The 17,468-nt window shown below is 46.3% G+C and overlaps 1 protein-coding gene across 1 annotated transcript in view; it reads left to right on the top strand.

Moving 5' to 3' along the window:
* The window catches only part of MYO1E (myosin IE), a 226,331-nt gene that overhangs the window by 145,432 nt on the left and 63,431 nt on the right, over positions 1-17,468 (top strand). The window contains exons 10-16 of the mRNA XM_062206033.1: positions 1,095-1,291; positions 4,954-5,034; positions 5,328-5,414; positions 8,956-9,042; positions 10,065-10,232; positions 11,205-11,290; positions 14,268-14,349. Coding sequence (XP_062062017.1) covers positions 1,095-1,291; positions 4,954-5,034; positions 5,328-5,414; positions 8,956-9,042; positions 10,065-10,232; positions 11,205-11,290; positions 14,268-14,349 — 788 coding nt within the window. The remainder of the gene's footprint in view (positions 1-1,094; positions 1,292-4,953; positions 5,035-5,327; positions 5,415-8,955; positions 9,043-10,064; positions 10,233-11,204; positions 11,291-14,267; positions 14,350-17,468) is intronic.

Raw genomic sequence — 17,468 nt, 5'->3', positions numbered from 1 at the left:
AGACAATGTTAGGTATCTGTTACATATTGGTAAGATGATAGCTGTGTGTCATGATACAAGGAACCAGTCCTGGAACGTGATCGTAGTCTCCCTCCCTCTAAACATACTTTTCATGCCTACTGGGATTGTCTTGCAGTCATAATAACCAACATGACAGTGTCTCCTCAGTGAAGGCTCCTTATATGTTGAATACTTTGTCACACACTGCTTTTGAGGTCATTCGGGCCCTCATTTGCCTCCAGTGCAAATATTTCATTCAAAGACCTTCTGGATCAGAATCTCCCCTCTGTAGCCAACACTGATCATGCACCAGACCACATCCCAGATTTGCCTCCCACATTTCTCCCTCACCTTTGGACATCCCATCCCCTTCCCTGCATCCCTGTAAATCCTCTCCATCCTTGTAGGCCTGGTCCGAATCAAGTTGTAGTATTTTCCTATTATAAGCTTCTCTAGAAATGTGTTTTCTGTCTTTCTTGTGTATTTGCCTTTTAGGAGAATTATTTATTTGTTAAACCGTTTTAGTCTGGTGTAAATTGTCTTCAAGATTTCTTGCATATTTTGTACGTTCTCTTTCATTAATAATCCTGTACAGTGGTAAGTACCCCAACAAAAATGAGTGATTGATTGTAATTATTAGCTCAGTGTTATCAAGGGCTTCAAACACTTTGAAAATGATGCTGTGAAACTGTTGAACCAAAAAGGAAAGAAAGCAGTATTTGAAGCCAAAGAGATTTTTCTTGATTGAATTTCTTCTGAGCTATCTTGCTGTGAACCTGGGGAGCTATCTCTTTTAAGGTGTTTAACTGTGATCTCAGTAGGAGCAATTGGTTTGCCACACTTTTTGGATTACTGATTTATATTATTGGGAGCCTTAGTCATCTTAGGAATTGACTCACCTAACAGAACAATTGGGAAAAACAAAGTAGATGGATCGTGTGGGAATACTGATAAGCAGCCTTCTCTGGAATGTGTTCTGGGAGCTGATGATGGTGCCTACTGTATATAAACACGCACACATAAGTGCTTCCAGGTATCTGAGATGAATTGTTACAACTCTGGAAGGTTAACATGTTTTATTCTGTATCCTATAGTTTTGGCTTTTCCTGCGTATCTGCTGGGAATAAATCAGGACCGGTTGAAAGAAAAGCTAACGAGCAGACAAATGGACAGCAAGTGGGGAGGCAAGTCCGAGTCCATCCACGTGACCCTCAACGTGGAGCAGGCCTGCTATACCAGGGATGCCCTTGCCAAGGCACTGCACGCCCGGGTCTTTGATTTCCTGGTAGATGTAAGTAGCATGGGTTGATGCTGATGATGCTTCAGATTTTTGCTGTGGAGAGCCAAAACCACTAAGGGTTTTTGAGTTCATATTTTGTTCTTTTTTCTGTAACCTTACTCCCCTACTTTTTATTCTCTTACTCTGGGACCACTGAATCCTCCTATTCCTCTAGAATGGCCCACCAAGACAAACTTCAGCTAAATCTAATATGGTAACAGTTTCTTCCAGGCAAAATATTTAGTAAAAATCAGGGCTAGAGACCAGAAAAAGAGGAGGAGGCTCATGGCCATGGACATGTCTTGACTTTGAGCTAAAGGTTGAAGAAAATTGTATTTGTCATATATTGCTGTGCTACCAATTAACCCAAATTTAGTGGCTTGAAACAATCAGCACTTATTTTCTCAATTTCTGCAGGTCAGGGATTTGGGGATTGGTTTAGTTTGGTGGTTCTGACTCAAGGACGAGATTGAAATCATGACTCTGACTGGATTTGAAGCCCTCTGCAGGCTGGCCTAGGGTTTGGAGGATGTGGTCATCAGATGGACCCTTCACATGACGCTTGCAGCAGGTCTCAGTTCCTCCACGTGAGCCTGTCCTTAGGGCTTCTTCAGTATCTTCACAGTATGGCCGTTGGCTTTCCTCAGGGTGAGTTAGCTCAGAGACAGGCAGAGGGCAAAACAAGAAGTCACAAGTTTCTCATGCCCTAAGCTTGGACTCGAGTGTTGTCACTCTCCCATATTCTTTTCAGGCTCTACCTTATGTATTTGAGAGGCAGGGTGAAAAAGAGCTCCCATCTGCTGATTTACTCCTCAGATGCCTGTATTGGCTGGAACTGGAGTTGGGAGCCAGGAATTCAATCCAGGTCTCTTATATGAGCAGCAAGAACCCATTCATTTGAGCCATCACCACTGTCTCCTAGGGTCTGCATTAGCAAGAAACTAGAATCAGTGGCTGGATCCAGGAATCCAACCCAGGCAGCCCGATATGGTATATGGGTGTCTTACCCATTAGGCTAAGCGCCTGCTCCCAGATTATATCTTTCCAAGAGAAGAATAGCAAAGATTTTTTTTTTTCATATATAATTTTCTGTTGGTACTACTGGGGATTGGTTCCAGGACTCCTTTAAGACGTCAAAATCTGAGAATGCTCAGGTCCTTAAACAAAATGCCACAGTGGGGGGTCATGTGGGACTCCTGCATCCCGTATTGGAATGCCTGGGTTCACATCCCAGCACTGGTCCTGATTCGAGCTTCTGTTCTGCACACAGTGGAAGGCAGCAGGTGATAGTTGAAGCACTTGGGTCCCTGCCTTCCACATAGGTGACCTCAGATTGAATTTGCAGCTCCTGGCTTTGGCCTGTCTCATCTGTTTTGGGCATTTGGGGAGTGAAGCAGCAGTTGGGGAACACACTGCATTTCACACTAAATAAATGGAATACATAATTCTTTTTAAAATGATGTCGTATTTGCATATAATTTATATACCTCCTCTCACGGACTTGAAATTATCTCTAGATTACTTGTAACACCTAATACAATGAAAATCTTGTGTAGGTAGTTGTTATGCTATAATGTTTAGAGAACAATGACAAGAAAAGCATGTCTATACCTGCTCAGGGCTGATTTTTTTTTTTCTGAATCTTTTCTCTCAGGGTCAGGTGACTGCATAGATACAGACCCTGAAGATATGGAGAGCCAAACAGATTCCCACAAAAACACACATGCACATATGTGGATGTTTTATATGTGTGCATGTCTTATATGTGCATATCACGTCTGTATTCTGAAAACCATTACACTGAGCAGTGTAGAGCTGACAGTGAGAATAATTGTACTATGTAAATACATGGTATAACTATATAGCACTAACTATGTGCCAAATGCTGTTCTATGTACTTTATTGGGGGGAATCTCACTTAATTCTTTTTTTAAAATATTTTATTTATTTGAAAGAGAGAGAGAGAGGTCTTCCATCCACTGGTTCACTTCCTAACTGGCTGCAATGGCTGGAGCGGGGCAGATCAGCAACCAGGTTCTTCTTCCCGGTCTCCTGCATGGGTGCAGGGGCCCAAGGACTTGGGTCATCCTCCACTGCTTTCCCAGGCCATAGCAGAGAGCTGGATTGGAAGTGGAACAGCCAGGACTAGAACCAGCACCCATATGGAATGCCGGCAACACAGGCTGGGGCTTTAACCCACTGTGCCACAGTGCTGGCCCCCCTTGCTTAATTCTTGCAAGAACCTTATGACTTGGGTATTATGATCTCTGTTTTACAGATAAGTAAGATGAGACACAGAGAGCTTAAGGAATTTGCTCTCTTTGAATCTAGGCAGAAACACCTACAGGGCTTACGGTGTCGTTACTTGTGGCTAAGATGGGCCGGGCCGGGGAGAATAGCTTTTGGGTGTGCTTCTTGTGACTGTTTGCTCTTTGAAAGGTAAGATGGCTTGGGAAGGTCAGGGACGTATCAAACAAGAGTCAGGGTTGTAGCTTGTCCAGATCCCTCATTTTACTATGGAATGGATTCTGGGGCCTGAGTGTTGGTGGATTTGCCAGAGGGCGCTCAGCAAGTGTGTGGGGCAGAGCTGGCACTGGCCAGATCCCACAGCTCTTATCTCTTTGTTCAGGGTGCCTTCCAGTGTGGGGCTTCCCACCTTCCTTCCTTCCTGTCATCCCTCAACTTCTTTGTGGTAAAAGTGGATGGGTGCCCATGTGCCTGATGCTAACTTGAGCCGACATTTACTGGACGTGGACTTCGTGCCAGGCACTGGGCTAAGTGTTGTGTGCCATTCCCCATTAGCTCCCCATTAGTTCTGTTTCCTTTTGCCTGAAAATCACTTCTGCTCCTTCAATCTCCAAGTATTCACCACTTGTATGGGTTTTTCTCCCTCACTAACCTTCTCCACCCTGCACCTCTCATGCCTTGCATGGCCGCTTCTCACAGTGTTCAAGAACATGATCTGGGCATCAGATGTTAGTTTAATCCTAGGGTATGCTCCTTGCTCTATGCGGTCATAAGCAAGCCTTGGTGTGCCCATCTGGAAAATGGGGACAATAATGGTATCACTGTCATTATGAGAATTGTAACGAGAATGGAGTGAAACAACACAAGGAGAACATTTAGCCAAGCCTAGCAAAGCTGAAGGTTAAATCCATGTAAGCTGCTTTTCCTCTCAGTGTTTAAATGATGACTATTATTACTTCCTGGAGACCACACCCTCCCTGTAAGCTCCTGGGAACAGAAGCTGTCTCGTCCTTGGCATCCCCAGCATGTTGTGTTACGTGGTCATTAAATGCAGAATGGAGGACAACAGAAGAGAGACTTCCAGATTTTCTAATGCCGGCTCTCACGTCCATCATCCAACAGGATATTCTCTCCTAATTCTCAGTACTGCCTGAGAAATGCTTAGCCTGTCACAAGTTACTGTTTTGCATCATTAAGCATTATCTCCCCTTCCACAGTACTTTTCTGGGTGCTGATGGTTTTCCAAAGTACCTGACTTGGCACTGAGAGCCTGTGCAGTCTGCAAGTCCCCTGTCTCCCTGTTGTCCTCTGTTCCCTGTGGGCAGTGGTGTTTGCTGGGTACAGGGGGGCTTCTTTTTCCCCCACTCGGGCCCACTTTCAGTGTGAATAGAAAGGAGATTATGACCATGCTGTTTGCTTTCTCCTAGGCCATCAATAAAGCTATGGAGAAGGACCATGAAGAATACAACATTGGTGTCCTGGACATCTATGGCTTTGAAATATTCCAGGTGAGGCCACTTTGAATAATGGGGAATTGGGGAGTGTGATGCATTTCATCTGGTCTGCAAGAATAACTCTAGGCCATGAAAAAAAATCCACTCTGCCTCTTTTTTGCCTCTGTGAGTTCTTCATGTACCTTTACCAAATTAGTTTCTCCTAAATATAAACTGTGCCTCTTTCTATTGATGCATCCAACATTTCTGCTAAAGCTCCTCACATGGAGACATCTCATGGAATCATTCAAGAATGACTTTTAACTGATTTTGCAAAATGATTATATATGACTTTTTTTTAATTGCAGAAAAATGGCTTTGAACAGTTTTGTATCAATTTTGTCAATGAGAAACTACAACAGATTTTTATTGAATTGACGTTAAAGGCAGAACAGGTAAGCAGTCCCTCTTCCTTTGTCCTTTTTGTTTCCAAATTCTCTGGTTTTAAAGGGTCTAGCTTTCTCTTTTGATAATAGATGAAGATTTCAGTCTTGTATTAGGAAATGTACCTAATAAAGTCATGCAGAAAAACCATATGCCATCGTGTTATTTTAGTCTATAAAACATAAATACCATCTGGTACATTTTCTCTCCTTTAAGCAAATGATGCTGTGAAGTTGGACTTGTGACTGGCTGTTTTTACTACATGCTGACTCACTGACCACATGGAAAATGGGAGCCTGCTTCCAGCCGGCTGTCCATGCATGTGCCGTGTCCCAAAGGAAAATCTTGCTTTCCTCAGATCTGCTCCACTCCCAAGCTTCCCCTAAAAATTCAATGCAGATTTCTTCTTATTCCTGACTCCGTGTGCTTTTAGATTGCCCAGGGCTGCCACAATAAAGTTCCGCGAGTGGGAGGCTTACAACAGAAATCTCTCCCCTCTCTATTCTGGATCCCAGAGTCTTAAATCAGGTGCCTTCAGCACCCTGCTCCCTTCAAAGACTCTCAGAGAGAATGCTCCTCTTCTGACTTAGGGTGGCTCCTGGCATTCCATGGCTTGTGGCAATGCAGCTACCATCCTGGCCTCTGCCTTCACATAGCCTTTTTCTGTTTTTATAAATCTCTCTCTCTCTCTCTTTTACCAGTCTTTGGATTTAAGGGTCACCCTCAACCCAGGATGATTTCATGTGATCCTTAATTTATTTTATCTATAAAGGTCCTTTTCCCAAACCTCAGATTCTGAGGTTCTGGGTGGACATGAAATTTGGGATTGTAGTATCCTAACTGCTACATGTACCATGCTCATTTAGTGATGGAAGTGTTCATGCCTCTGCTTAAGAAACACCAGTGAGCAATGGATCTCTCTTCTCTGCCCTGGAATTCTATCTTCCTACCACCTCACAGTATCCAAAGCAAGACCACCAAGAGATGGCATGTAGGGAGTAACATGGAAGAAGCAGGAAGAGTGAGGTCATACAGGAACTTGTTTATAGGACATGGCTAAGACTTTAGGTTGGTTTGTTTTTAAAACATTTATTTATTTAAAACGCAGAGTTATATAGAGAGAAAGAGACAGAGATCATCCATCAGCTGGTTCACTCCCCCAGTGGCCACAACAGCTGGGGCTGGGTCAGGCTGAAGCCAGGATCGTGTTCCAGGTCTCCCACGTGGGTATAGGGGCCCAAGTACGTGGGCCATCTCTGCTTTCCCAGGCACATTAGCAGGGATCTGGATTAGAAGTGGAGCAGCTGGGACTCAGATTGGTGCCCATGTGGGATGCCAGCACTGCAGGCAGTGTCATAACCCACTACCCACAGTGCCAGCCTCAAGACTTTAGGTTTTGAGCCCGATTTTGAGCCAGAAATGACATCCGATTTGTGTTTTGTGACTTTGCAAAGGTCACTGTGTCTCCATAGACTTGCAGAGGGGAGCTTGGCAAGGAAAGCAAGCTGGAGTGGAAATTTAAAAACAAATTGGGAGGGGGCCGGCGCAGCAGGTTAACGCCCTGGCCTGAAGTGCTGGCATCCCATATGGGTGCTGGTTCGAGACTTGGCTGCTTCACTTCCGATCCAGCTCTCTGCTATGGCCTGGGAAAGCAGTAGAGGATGGCTCAAGTTCTTGGGCCCCTGCACCCACATGGGAGACCCAGAAGAAGCGTCTGGCTCCTGGCTTTGGATTGGCACAACTCCGGCCACTGTGGCCAACTGGGGAGTGACCCATCGGATGGAAGACCCCAGGCCCCTCCCTCGCTCCCCCCACCCCCGCTGTAAAAGTTGGGAGACTACTGCAGGAAACTGGGCAAGAAATGGTGGAGGCTGGCAAGGGTGTTGGGGGTAGGAACAGTGACACGGAGAGGAAAGTTCAGATTCAGATGTTTTGGAGAGTGGAGCCCACAGAACTTGCTGAAAATGATTAGGAAGTAAACTAAGAAGGAACGAGCAATCCAGGATGATTCCCAGCTTCGTAGCTTGAACGACAGGGCCAACGGTGAAACAATTTCTTGAAGACAGAGAGTAGACGGGAGCTGTGGAAACACAACTCCTGAGAAGCCAGTGACCCATATCTGAGTGCCCAAGTTCAGCTCCCTGCTAATGCAGACCCTAGAAGGTAGCAGGCGATAACCCAAGTACTTGCGTCTCGACCACACGTGTGAGAGATCCAGATTGAAATTCTGATGCCTGACTTTAGCCTGGCTCAGCCCCAGCTCTCGCAGACATCTGGGGAGTGAACTAGCAGATGAGAGCACTCTTTCTGTGTGTGTGTGTCTGTGTGTGTGTGTGTGTTTCTCTCTGCCTCCTGAATAAATTTTTTAAAAACTCCAAACATGTGAAGTTTGGGAAACCAAGTATATACTTGGAGATTCCAGTGTGTGGAATACATGTGAGTGACTCAGTTGCGAGGAACTGAGTGGAGGAGACAAGATGATGAGCCCTGAGACTCTGCTTCATACGTGAAGATCTGCAGAGAAGGAAAGGAAGGTGACAAACCCAAACCAGGAAGGAGGGACGGACACCCGGACAGCATGGTCAAGTTCAAGTTCAATAGCAACTCCTGTTGAGCTGGGACCCTTTCCCTGCGAAATGCTAGATGCTGAGCTGGACTCTTCTCCCATGGGAAATTCAAGGGGAGTTTTTTGTAACTAGACTCACATGTGATGTCATATGATTTTTTTTTTTTTTTTAAGATTTATTTGTTTGAAAGGCAGAGTTACAGAGAGGCACAAATTGAGAGAGAGAGAGAGGTCTTCCTTCCACTGGTTCACTCCACAAATGGCTGAGCTAATCCAAAGCCAGGAGCTTCTTCTGGGCCTCTGATGCGGGTGCAGGGGCCCAAGCACTTGGGCCATCTTTCACCGCTTCCCCAGGCCACAGCAGAGAGCTGGATCAGAAGTGGAACAGCCGGAACTTGAACCAAGGCCCATAGGAGATGCTGGCAGTGCAGGTAGCAGCTTGCTGGACCCTGTCATATGATTTTCATTAAAAACAATTGAGTGAGGCCGATGCTGTGGCGTAAGAGGTTAAGCCTCTGCCTGTGGTGCCAGCATCCCATATGGGTGCTGGTTCCAGGCCTGGCTGCTCTACTTCCCATCCAGCTCTCTGCTATGGCCTGGGAAAGCAGTAGAAGATGGCCCAAGCACTTGGAAGCCCACACCCATGTGGGAGACCAGAAGAAGCTCCTGGCTCCTAGCCTTGGATCTGTTTAGCTCTGGCCATTTCGACCATTTGGGGAGTGAACCAGCAGTCGGAAGACCTTTCTGTCTGACTCTCCCTCTCACTATCTGTAACTCTACCTCTCAAATAAATTAAAAAAAAAAAAAATATGGTAGCGATTTCTTATGGTTCAAGCCAAACTTTAAAGATTTCCAAGAAATGAAATGTTCCTTTCCTATCACCTCTTAGAAAAAAAGAAATTATAGTTCTAGTCTTTGTGGGGAGGGCATTCAAGTTTTTCCTCTTTGATGCTGGTTTATATGAGTTCTTGGCTCCTATCATACAGGAAGAATATGTTCAAGAGGGAATAAGATGGACACCCATTGACTACTTTAATAACAAGATCGTGTGTGACCTCATAGAGAACAAAGTGGTAAGTATTGGCTTGGCATGGCTCTTCACTGATCACAGGTGTACCTTAGCAGAGTTCTTGTTCTCCATGTTGTTTGGGAAGAAGCAACGTGGCAGCTGGGATTGGCAGAGAATTTTCTTGTTTACGTTGTATGTTTATGTATGTGTGAGAATGGAACAGTAGCTTTTTCTTATATACTCTACTAGTATTTACCAGAGGAGTAGAGTGTCTGTCAGCTGACAGATGGGATTTGTTACTGAATACTAACAGAAGGTGATTGTCACTTTCGTTGGTGACATAGCCTATGAAGAGGCATAAAATTAGTCCCGTGTAATAGTCTCATCATAGACCTTCTAGGAATGTAGTCCTTAGAAATGACCCAAAAGAAAATACAATTGATGGAGACAGAGATCTCTATGGGACTCTTTCCTATTTTGTCTTCTTTTTTAAAAAATATAAGCCAAAAACTGGAAACAGTTATAAGACCTATAGCATATCAGAGCAGGAAAATAGAACCATTAGAGTATAAGTATGAAGGCTATGTAAGTCATGAGGACTGTTTATAAAAAAAAAGTACCATGGGAAAAAGCTGTGCCTAACAGATCGTGGTAGAGTATGGAATGGTAAATGCCTATCGGAGAAACTGGCTGAAAGGAAACATCAAAACATGAATTTGGGTATTTTATATATATATAAAGGAAAATGTTTCTGTTTTCCTTTGAGGTTGTTAAAGTCAGCTTAGTACAAACCAAAGTGAGAAGATAATTTTCTTTGCGTGACTTTGAATACAACTTGAGGGAGTTCAGCAGCTTTTTGGAAAATGGACCTTCCTGCCCGTGTTGAGACCTGAGCCGGGAGTCCCCATCTGGGACTGTGGTGACTCTCCATCCGGGACTGTTCATGGCATTCTGGTCTCACGGGGAGCACTGACCTTCAGGGTGGTATCTGAGGTCGAGGCAGCTCTTCTCTTAAGCCATCACCCGATGAGTTCTGTATGTTTTGGAGCATTCGTGATTGATCCCTTGCCGTCTCGGTCCCACCAGAACCCTCCTGGAATCATGAGCATCCTGGATGACGTGTGCGCCACCATGCACGCTGTGGGGGAGGGGGCCGATCAGACTCTGCTCCAGAAACTCCAGATGCAGATTGGGAGCCATGAGCACTTCAACAGCTGGAACCAAGGCTTCATCATTCACCATTACGCCGGGAAGGTATTGTCAGGGGCAGGGGTTCAGCAGCAGAGGGGAAGTTCACCATTGTCATCCCTAGCCTCTTTTTAAGCCTTGTGGTGTATGGTCTGTTTTCTCCTGGAGACAATGATAGCAATGTGCATATGCCTCCCTGTGTTTTATTGATTCAACAAATGGGACCTGTAGTACATTTGGGGAGGCAAAACAAGGGACTGTGTATGCTGCAGCATATTTTAAAAGCATGAGTCACCTGTTACACATACTACTGCTGAAGGAATGGCTGTTGGGGTTGCCTCCTGCTGCAGTCACAGACTTGGCTCTCTTGCCTGCCCATGCTCACAGGGAGTATAAATCAAGGCCAACAGCTCACTTTGGGTGCTTGTTCTCATTAAGGCACATAAGAGTTGGGTGCCTACTGAGTGCCAGGAAGTTGGGGGTGGCTGGTCGGGGGTGAAGGGAGCTAATAATACAAAGGTAAGTAAGTTGAGGTCATGGCTCTTGGGAACTTCCTGGTCCTATGGCAATCCACTGATTTTATCTTCCATCGCAGCTGATCTCATGCCAAACAAGGTCTCTGAGCATGAGTTTCTGGGCAGGTGGAAGCAGCTGAGACCACTTCTGGGAGAAATGGCAAACAAAGCCACAGGTGACATGGCCCCTGAGGATGACATGACATAATAAAGGGGGTTTTACCTGTATTCTTGTCTTAGCTAAAGAGTAGGAAAAGACTTAAGCTTATTGCTGAGAGATCCCTGTGGATCCATAGATGAAGGGGTATGTAATCTTGAGAGCTGAAGTGCTGCTCCTATATCACCAGACCATGTGGGCAGCCAGCAGCTGTGGCCTCCACAGCTGATGCTGAAATCTGGAAAGAAACACATTCTGGCAAAGATGACCATGCCAGCTTGGTTGGTTGGTTGGTTGGTTGGTTGGTTTTGTTGTCCAGTGAAATACTTGAAGGATAGAATTAGATTTCTTTGCATTCTTGTTCAGGTATCCTATGACATGGACGGCTTTTGTGAAAGGAACCGTGATGTACTTTTTATGGATCTCATTGAACTCATGCAGAGCAGTGAGCTGTAAGTGTGTTTTGCATTACCTGATGTGGGATATGCATGTGGTGCGACTTCCAATATCACAGCAAACTTGTGGTCTTCCAGTCGTTAGGATTTGGTTCCTTTGAGTTGTTGGGTCTGGATCATAATTAGACTATTTGATTTCTTAAAGTAGATTTCCTTTTTCCAATCTCAGTCTCTCCCTTCTACCCCTAACAATTCTTGCTCCTTACAAGGGTCGTCTGCATATCCTTGAGGCGACCCTGCTTTCAACATTTTCAGTTCTGCGGCAAGGAGAAGTAACCATGCTGGGTCTGGATTGGGGTGGCCATTTGTGACCATTTAAGAATGGAACGGTCTCGTTCTATGAAAGTTTGCTCTTATAATATCAGCCTAAATATTGTCCATGGTGGCTCATGTCTTAGCAAAACCCAAGTTACCTTGAGTCCCTGAAGCATTTGAGAAATGGCTCAAGAATTCTGCGACAGGCAGCTAGAGAGAGAATGACTCAAAGATCCTTAACTCCCGGGACCTTATCTACAGGGAAGTAGTAGTGACATCCCCCTTGCAAGTTGCTGGCGCACTTGGGACCAGCTCTGTGTCATTTCCTCCCTTCTTCCCTACAAAGATTCCCCAGACCCTGGGTAATGGGAAACTACACGTGGTTAACATGAGCAGGCCCACCCAGGCCAGGTAAGTACAACAGTGCACAGTCCTCCAGATCATAGCTGCCTCAAGGAAGAGCTACCTTTCAATTTCTTACTAAAACTGGCGTAACATCAGGGTCAACCAAACCAACAAGAGCAAGCCTACTAAGATTTGAAGAAGGCTTACCTGTAGGGAAAGCAAAACAGAGTTTGCCTTTCAGATCTGATCTGCAGCGATTCTGCTCCATTTAGCTCTCCCCTAATCTCCCCCTTCCTGACCCCTGTGCTTCCTTGTACTCACGCCACCACTTTTGAGACGTTGGACTTCTTTCCATTCAAAACACATAAAATCTATTTGCTCTTCTCTTAAAAAGCTCAGGGAAGCCACAACTCCCAGCGTGGGTTGTATAGCCGGCAGGTGCAGACTTAACTGTTGAATTCCTACTGAGTTCAAGCGCTGTTGATGCTTCTACGTAAACTCCTGTCATACAGACGTGACCTATTGTTTTGTAAACGTGGTTGCTGCAGCAATCTGTAATTATGTCTGGTCCTGTTAAAAGCAGATTACAAGGGAGTCTTCCTGGAAAATTGAAGATGCCCAAGAAGTCATTTAAGAAGAAATGAGTTTGGTTTTGAATATCAGATTGCCAGTTTATATGGATAATTCATTCAGTCAGTTAGCAGATATTACACACATTACATTATCCTTGCACTGTGTGCTGGTGAGGCAGGCACGTGAATACAATCAGCTCACTTAGAACTGCTAGTGAATGCATGTGCAGCAAGCAAAAAGCGCATTCGTGACTTACTACTGCTAATGTGCAGTTTGTCAAAGTTTTCTGTGGGGAGGACAGGATGCTACTGACATCTAGTGAGCAGAAGCCACTAATGCTGGCAAATATCTTACAATGTGTGGGATACCCTCCTGCCCCAACCCTAGTCCTAACCCTAAGAATTACCCAACCATGGGGTGGGCATTTGGCATCATGATTGTGATACCATATCCCATATTGGAGGGCTTGGGTTTCAGTTCTGGCTCTACTCCCAGTTCTGTCTTCCTGTTAGTTCACACTTTGGGAGGCAGCAGGTGATGACCCAAATACTTGGGTCCCTAACACCCATGAGGAGGACCCAGATGGAGTTCTCAGCTCCTGACTTCAGTCTCACCCTAGATTTTGTAGACAATAGGAGAGTGAACCAGTTGATGGAAGATCTATCTGTCTCTGTCTCTCCCCCTCGCTCTGTAACTCTGACTTTCAAATGAATAAATCTTAAAAAAATAAAATTGCCAGGGCCAGTGTTACAGTACAGCAAGTTAAGCTGTCATCCCATATGGGTGCCAGTTCAAGTCCCTGCTGCTCCTTTTCGTATCCAGCTCCCTGCTAATGTGCCTGGGAAAGCAGTGGAAGATGACCCAAGTGCTACATGGGAGACCTGGATGGAGTTCCAGTCTCCCGCTTCAGCACAGCCCATCTCTGGCTGTTGCTGCCATTTGGGAAGTGAATCAGTGGATGAAAGACCTATCCTTCTCTTTCTCCCTTTCTCTTTGTAACTCTGCCTTTCACATAAATAAATATTGGGGAAAAAATTTCCAGGAGCTGATGTTGTGGTTCAGTGGGGTAAGGCCCCAGACTGCAGCGCTGGCATCCCATATGGGCACTGGTTTAAGTCCTGGCTGCTCTGTTTCTGATCTAACTCTCTGCTAATGCACCTGGGAAAATAGTGGAAGATGGACCAAATGATTGGGCCCCTGCACCCACATAGGAGACCTGGAAGAAATTCCTGGCTCCGGTCTGGCCCAGCCCTATCTGTTGCAGCCATTTGGGGAATGAACCAGTAGATGGAAGACGTGTGTGTGTGTGTGTGTCTTTGTAACTATGCCTTTCCAATAAATTAAGTTTAAAAAAAAATTTCCAGCAATGAGTGAGAAACATGCCTAGGATCAGAAAACCTGCTGCAGAATCAGCCATCATCTGCACTGAGCCCAACACTTCACACGATTCCCCGAGTTCTGTCTGTCGTGCTGCCCGTCCTGGCGTTCCTCTGCTGTTTGCTACTGTCAACATTGACCGCAATTCCAGTGGAGGGGGTGGGGAGCATTTGAAAGGCAGATTGAACATTTATTTTTCAGGTTTAGTCTCCAAGATGCTTATGTGCTGGAGTTGTTTCTCTTGTGTCTTTCGTCAGTTGCCCTTTCCCCAAGTTCATCTTGATGGCTTGCACTGTGAGTCAGGGCCTTTTTGTAGCCAAAAGTATGTTCCTGTGCTGAGCTGCACCCCGCTCTCTACGGAAGCAGGACTTCAGCCCCCAAGGCACTTCCAAATTGCTGATCCACTCTCTTTCTCCTTTTCCAGGCCTTTCATAAAGTCTCTATTTCCTGAAAATCTGCAAGCTGACAAGAAAGGGCGCCCAACGACTGCCGGAAGCAAAATAAAGGTTAGTTCTATTTTGGGAAGCTTCTGAATTCCTGTAAGAGCTGGGGTTTTCTGGGAGTCAGGAGCAGCACCCCTGGGCCAGGATGAGGTCAGTGAGATGCAAGGCGATGGTTACAGAAGATGCCCACAGGTAATGCCGCTGCTTGTGCAGCAGCTCCAGGACACAGGCTGAGTTTGACTTGGCTGACCTGAAACTCCAAATGGATGTTTAGTACCTCGTAGCTTAATAGTCAGCAGATGATAATCAGCTACTTTCTAAGTGGAAATGGCTGTAATTGAATCTGGAACAGTTTACATTGAACGATCAGAATTCTGGTTCAGAGCCACGCTCTGTATGTTGATGCCAGTCTTTCCAGGCCAGACCCAGTAACTTAACAAGAACGGGACGGTTCTTGCCTGAAAAGCTACGTGGTCGGATGGCAGCAGTGGGTGCGCCCCTCCTCAGTGGGTCTGGCAGGCCCCTCCTTGCTGTGAATTGCACACACAGGGGACACAGGGAGTCTCAGTACCTTCCCGAGCCCCTGTGGGCAGGGCGCTTATTTGAGCCATTGTGTGGCAAAGTCCGTTGTCTTTAATTATACTCTGGATTGAGAGGTTGTGTCAAGCACATTTAATCAGGTAACTCTGAAAAATAATCACCAAACTATTTATTAAAAAAAAAAAAAAAATACCAGGGGTCAGCCTTTCGATGCAGTGGGGTTAAACTGCCACTTGTGACGCTGGCGTCTCAGAGTGCCAGTTTGAGTCTGGTCGCTCTGCTTGTGATCCAGCTTCCTGCTAATGAGCCTGGGAATGCAGCGGATGATGACCCAAGTAGTTAGGTCCTTGCCATCCCACCCATGTGGGAGACCCAGAGTTCTCAGCTCCTGGCTTCAACTGACCCAATCCCGGATGTTTGTAGGCATTTAAGGAAATAAGCCAGTGAATCGAAGATCTCTATCTGTCTCTTCCTCTCTGTCATGTTGCCTTTCAAATATATAAATAAATCATTGAAAAAGAAGAACATACAAGTTAAGAATACTTTTTAAAGTTCTAACATTTATGTATTTGGGAAACAGTCAGAACTCCCTTCCAACAGTTCATTCCCTGAAGGTCTGCAACAGCAGAGGCTAAACTGGGAACCCAGAACTCAGTCCAGGTCTCCCACATGGGCGGTTGGCATCTAACTACATGAGCCAGGGTCTGCATAGGCAGAGAGATGGAATCCAAAATGGAGCCAGGCCTGCAACCCAGGCACGCTGATATGATACACTGGCTTCTTAACCCATGTCTTAACCACTAGACCAAACGCTAGCTCCATAAATATATATATTTTAAGTCTTAGGCTGGCGCCGTGGCTCAATAGGCTAATCCTCCGCCTTTCGGTGCACCAGGTTCTAGTCCTGGTTGGGGCACCGGATTCTGTCCCGGTTGTCCCTCTTCCAGGCCAGCTCTCTGCTGTAGCCCGGGAGTGCAGTGGAGGATGGCCCAAGTGCTTGGGCCCTGCACCCCATGGGAGACCAGGAGAAGCACCTGGCTCCTGCCATCGGATCAGCGCGGTATGCCGGCCGCAACGCGGCGGCCATTGGAGGGTGAACCAACGGCAAAGGAAGACCTTTCTCTCTGTCTCTCTCTCTCACTATCCACTCTGCCTGTCAAAAAACAAACAAACAAAGTCTTACCAGATAAGGCTCCTTACCATCAAAGAGAATGTTGAGTGATTAACGGTAGCAGGCTTTGTGTTTGCGCACCAGTGTTAGTTAGCTTCCCAGCTTTGCTTCTTCTAAGCTGCTGATAGCCAGTGAGTTAAACTCTCGGGCTGTTTTAGCTCATCTGTAAGACAGAGGTCTTGGTCCCTATCTCGAGGGATTGCTGTGATGATTAAATTCAGTAGTGCATGTCAGGCATTTAACAACAGTGTCTGAGGCACGCGCAGCACAAACGTGCATTAGCCCCTCTCACATCCTGGCCCTGCTCCTTTCCTCTCTGTGCCATGCTTGTTCACCTCCTCTTAATCCTTACCGGACCGTTCTAAGTCCTCAGATAGCTGGCTCCCGATCCAGCCTCTGCATCCTGCCCTGTTCGCTCTGCATGGCCTCCTGAGTACCCCGAGCCGCAGGGACCCCGTGGTGGTTTGTTGCCTGCTGTCTGGCTCTCGATACCCTGAGCGCCTCCTGCCCCTCCAGCCCATGGTCAGCTGCTTCCGGGCAGGAGCACCAGCTGAAATAAACAGTCGGTGCAATCTCTCATCTCATCGGGCAGGCAGGGGAGCCTTCGGGTTTGATGGAGGAAGTCTTGAGCAAGCTGGGTTTTCAGCTGGAGGGTAGAGCCCTCTGAGTTTTAGGAGATCACGTCCAGTGAAGTAGGAGCCCCCGCGCAGGGCGGTCCCTGGGCCAGGTTCTCTGGAGCAGGGAGTGGAAGGCGGAGAACAGACGACATTCTCATGAGGCCCCAGATATTAGCGTCTGTGTGAGCTTTCTGACTCATGCCTTCCCTGCAAGGTCCTGGATAAGGACGAGTTCTGGGCTGGAAAGTCCAGTCATGAGACTGTCACATTCGGATCCAAGGGGCCCGGATCATCAACATTGTGGTGACTCATTTTCAAGTGGTCTGGATTATTCCCTATAAAAAGGAAAGTAGGGATAGGGACATTTTTCTCCTCTTTCTGAGACCTGACCCATTTCTTGTCGAATGCCCAAAGTTGCCACCCTTCTGGGCTGCACTGCCAATGTTTAGGGTTACAAATCTGGGCCATCAGCAGGGCCGCATCCGGAAGCCAGCCAGCTCTCCCAAAGGGACTGTCCTGTGTGCCCTCACCCCTGCCCACACCTCCGCTGGGTTGTGTGACCTGTGTCTGCCTAGTGACGGTCTCCCCTGTTTTGTATGTTCCTTCTGAGATAGCTCTCAGGGAGGCTCAGCCCCAGCCCAGTCTCCCGTCCCTTTCATACCCACCTTCGGTTTCCACCACATTTTGCTGATCCCACTATAAGCCTTAGCTTAGTGCTATCCCTGAGGTGTAAGCATTTAAAAAGACCCCGAGTTCCTTGGGAGAAAAGCTAAATTTACATTGTTAAGTATATGTTTTAAAATGTTGCTGTTGGATACTTTACTGTATTCTGATTATTTAAAAATGTAACGCTG

This window comes from Lepus europaeus, chromosome 11 (assembly GCF_033115175.1).
Source record: "Lepus europaeus isolate LE1 chromosome 11, mLepTim1.pri, whole genome shotgun sequence".
In the NCBI taxonomy this organism is placed as follows: domain Eukaryota; kingdom Metazoa; phylum Chordata; class Mammalia; order Lagomorpha; family Leporidae; genus Lepus; species Lepus europaeus.
Note: the sequence above shows the minus strand (reverse complement) of the source record. Positions and strands in the feature narration are given on the sequence as shown.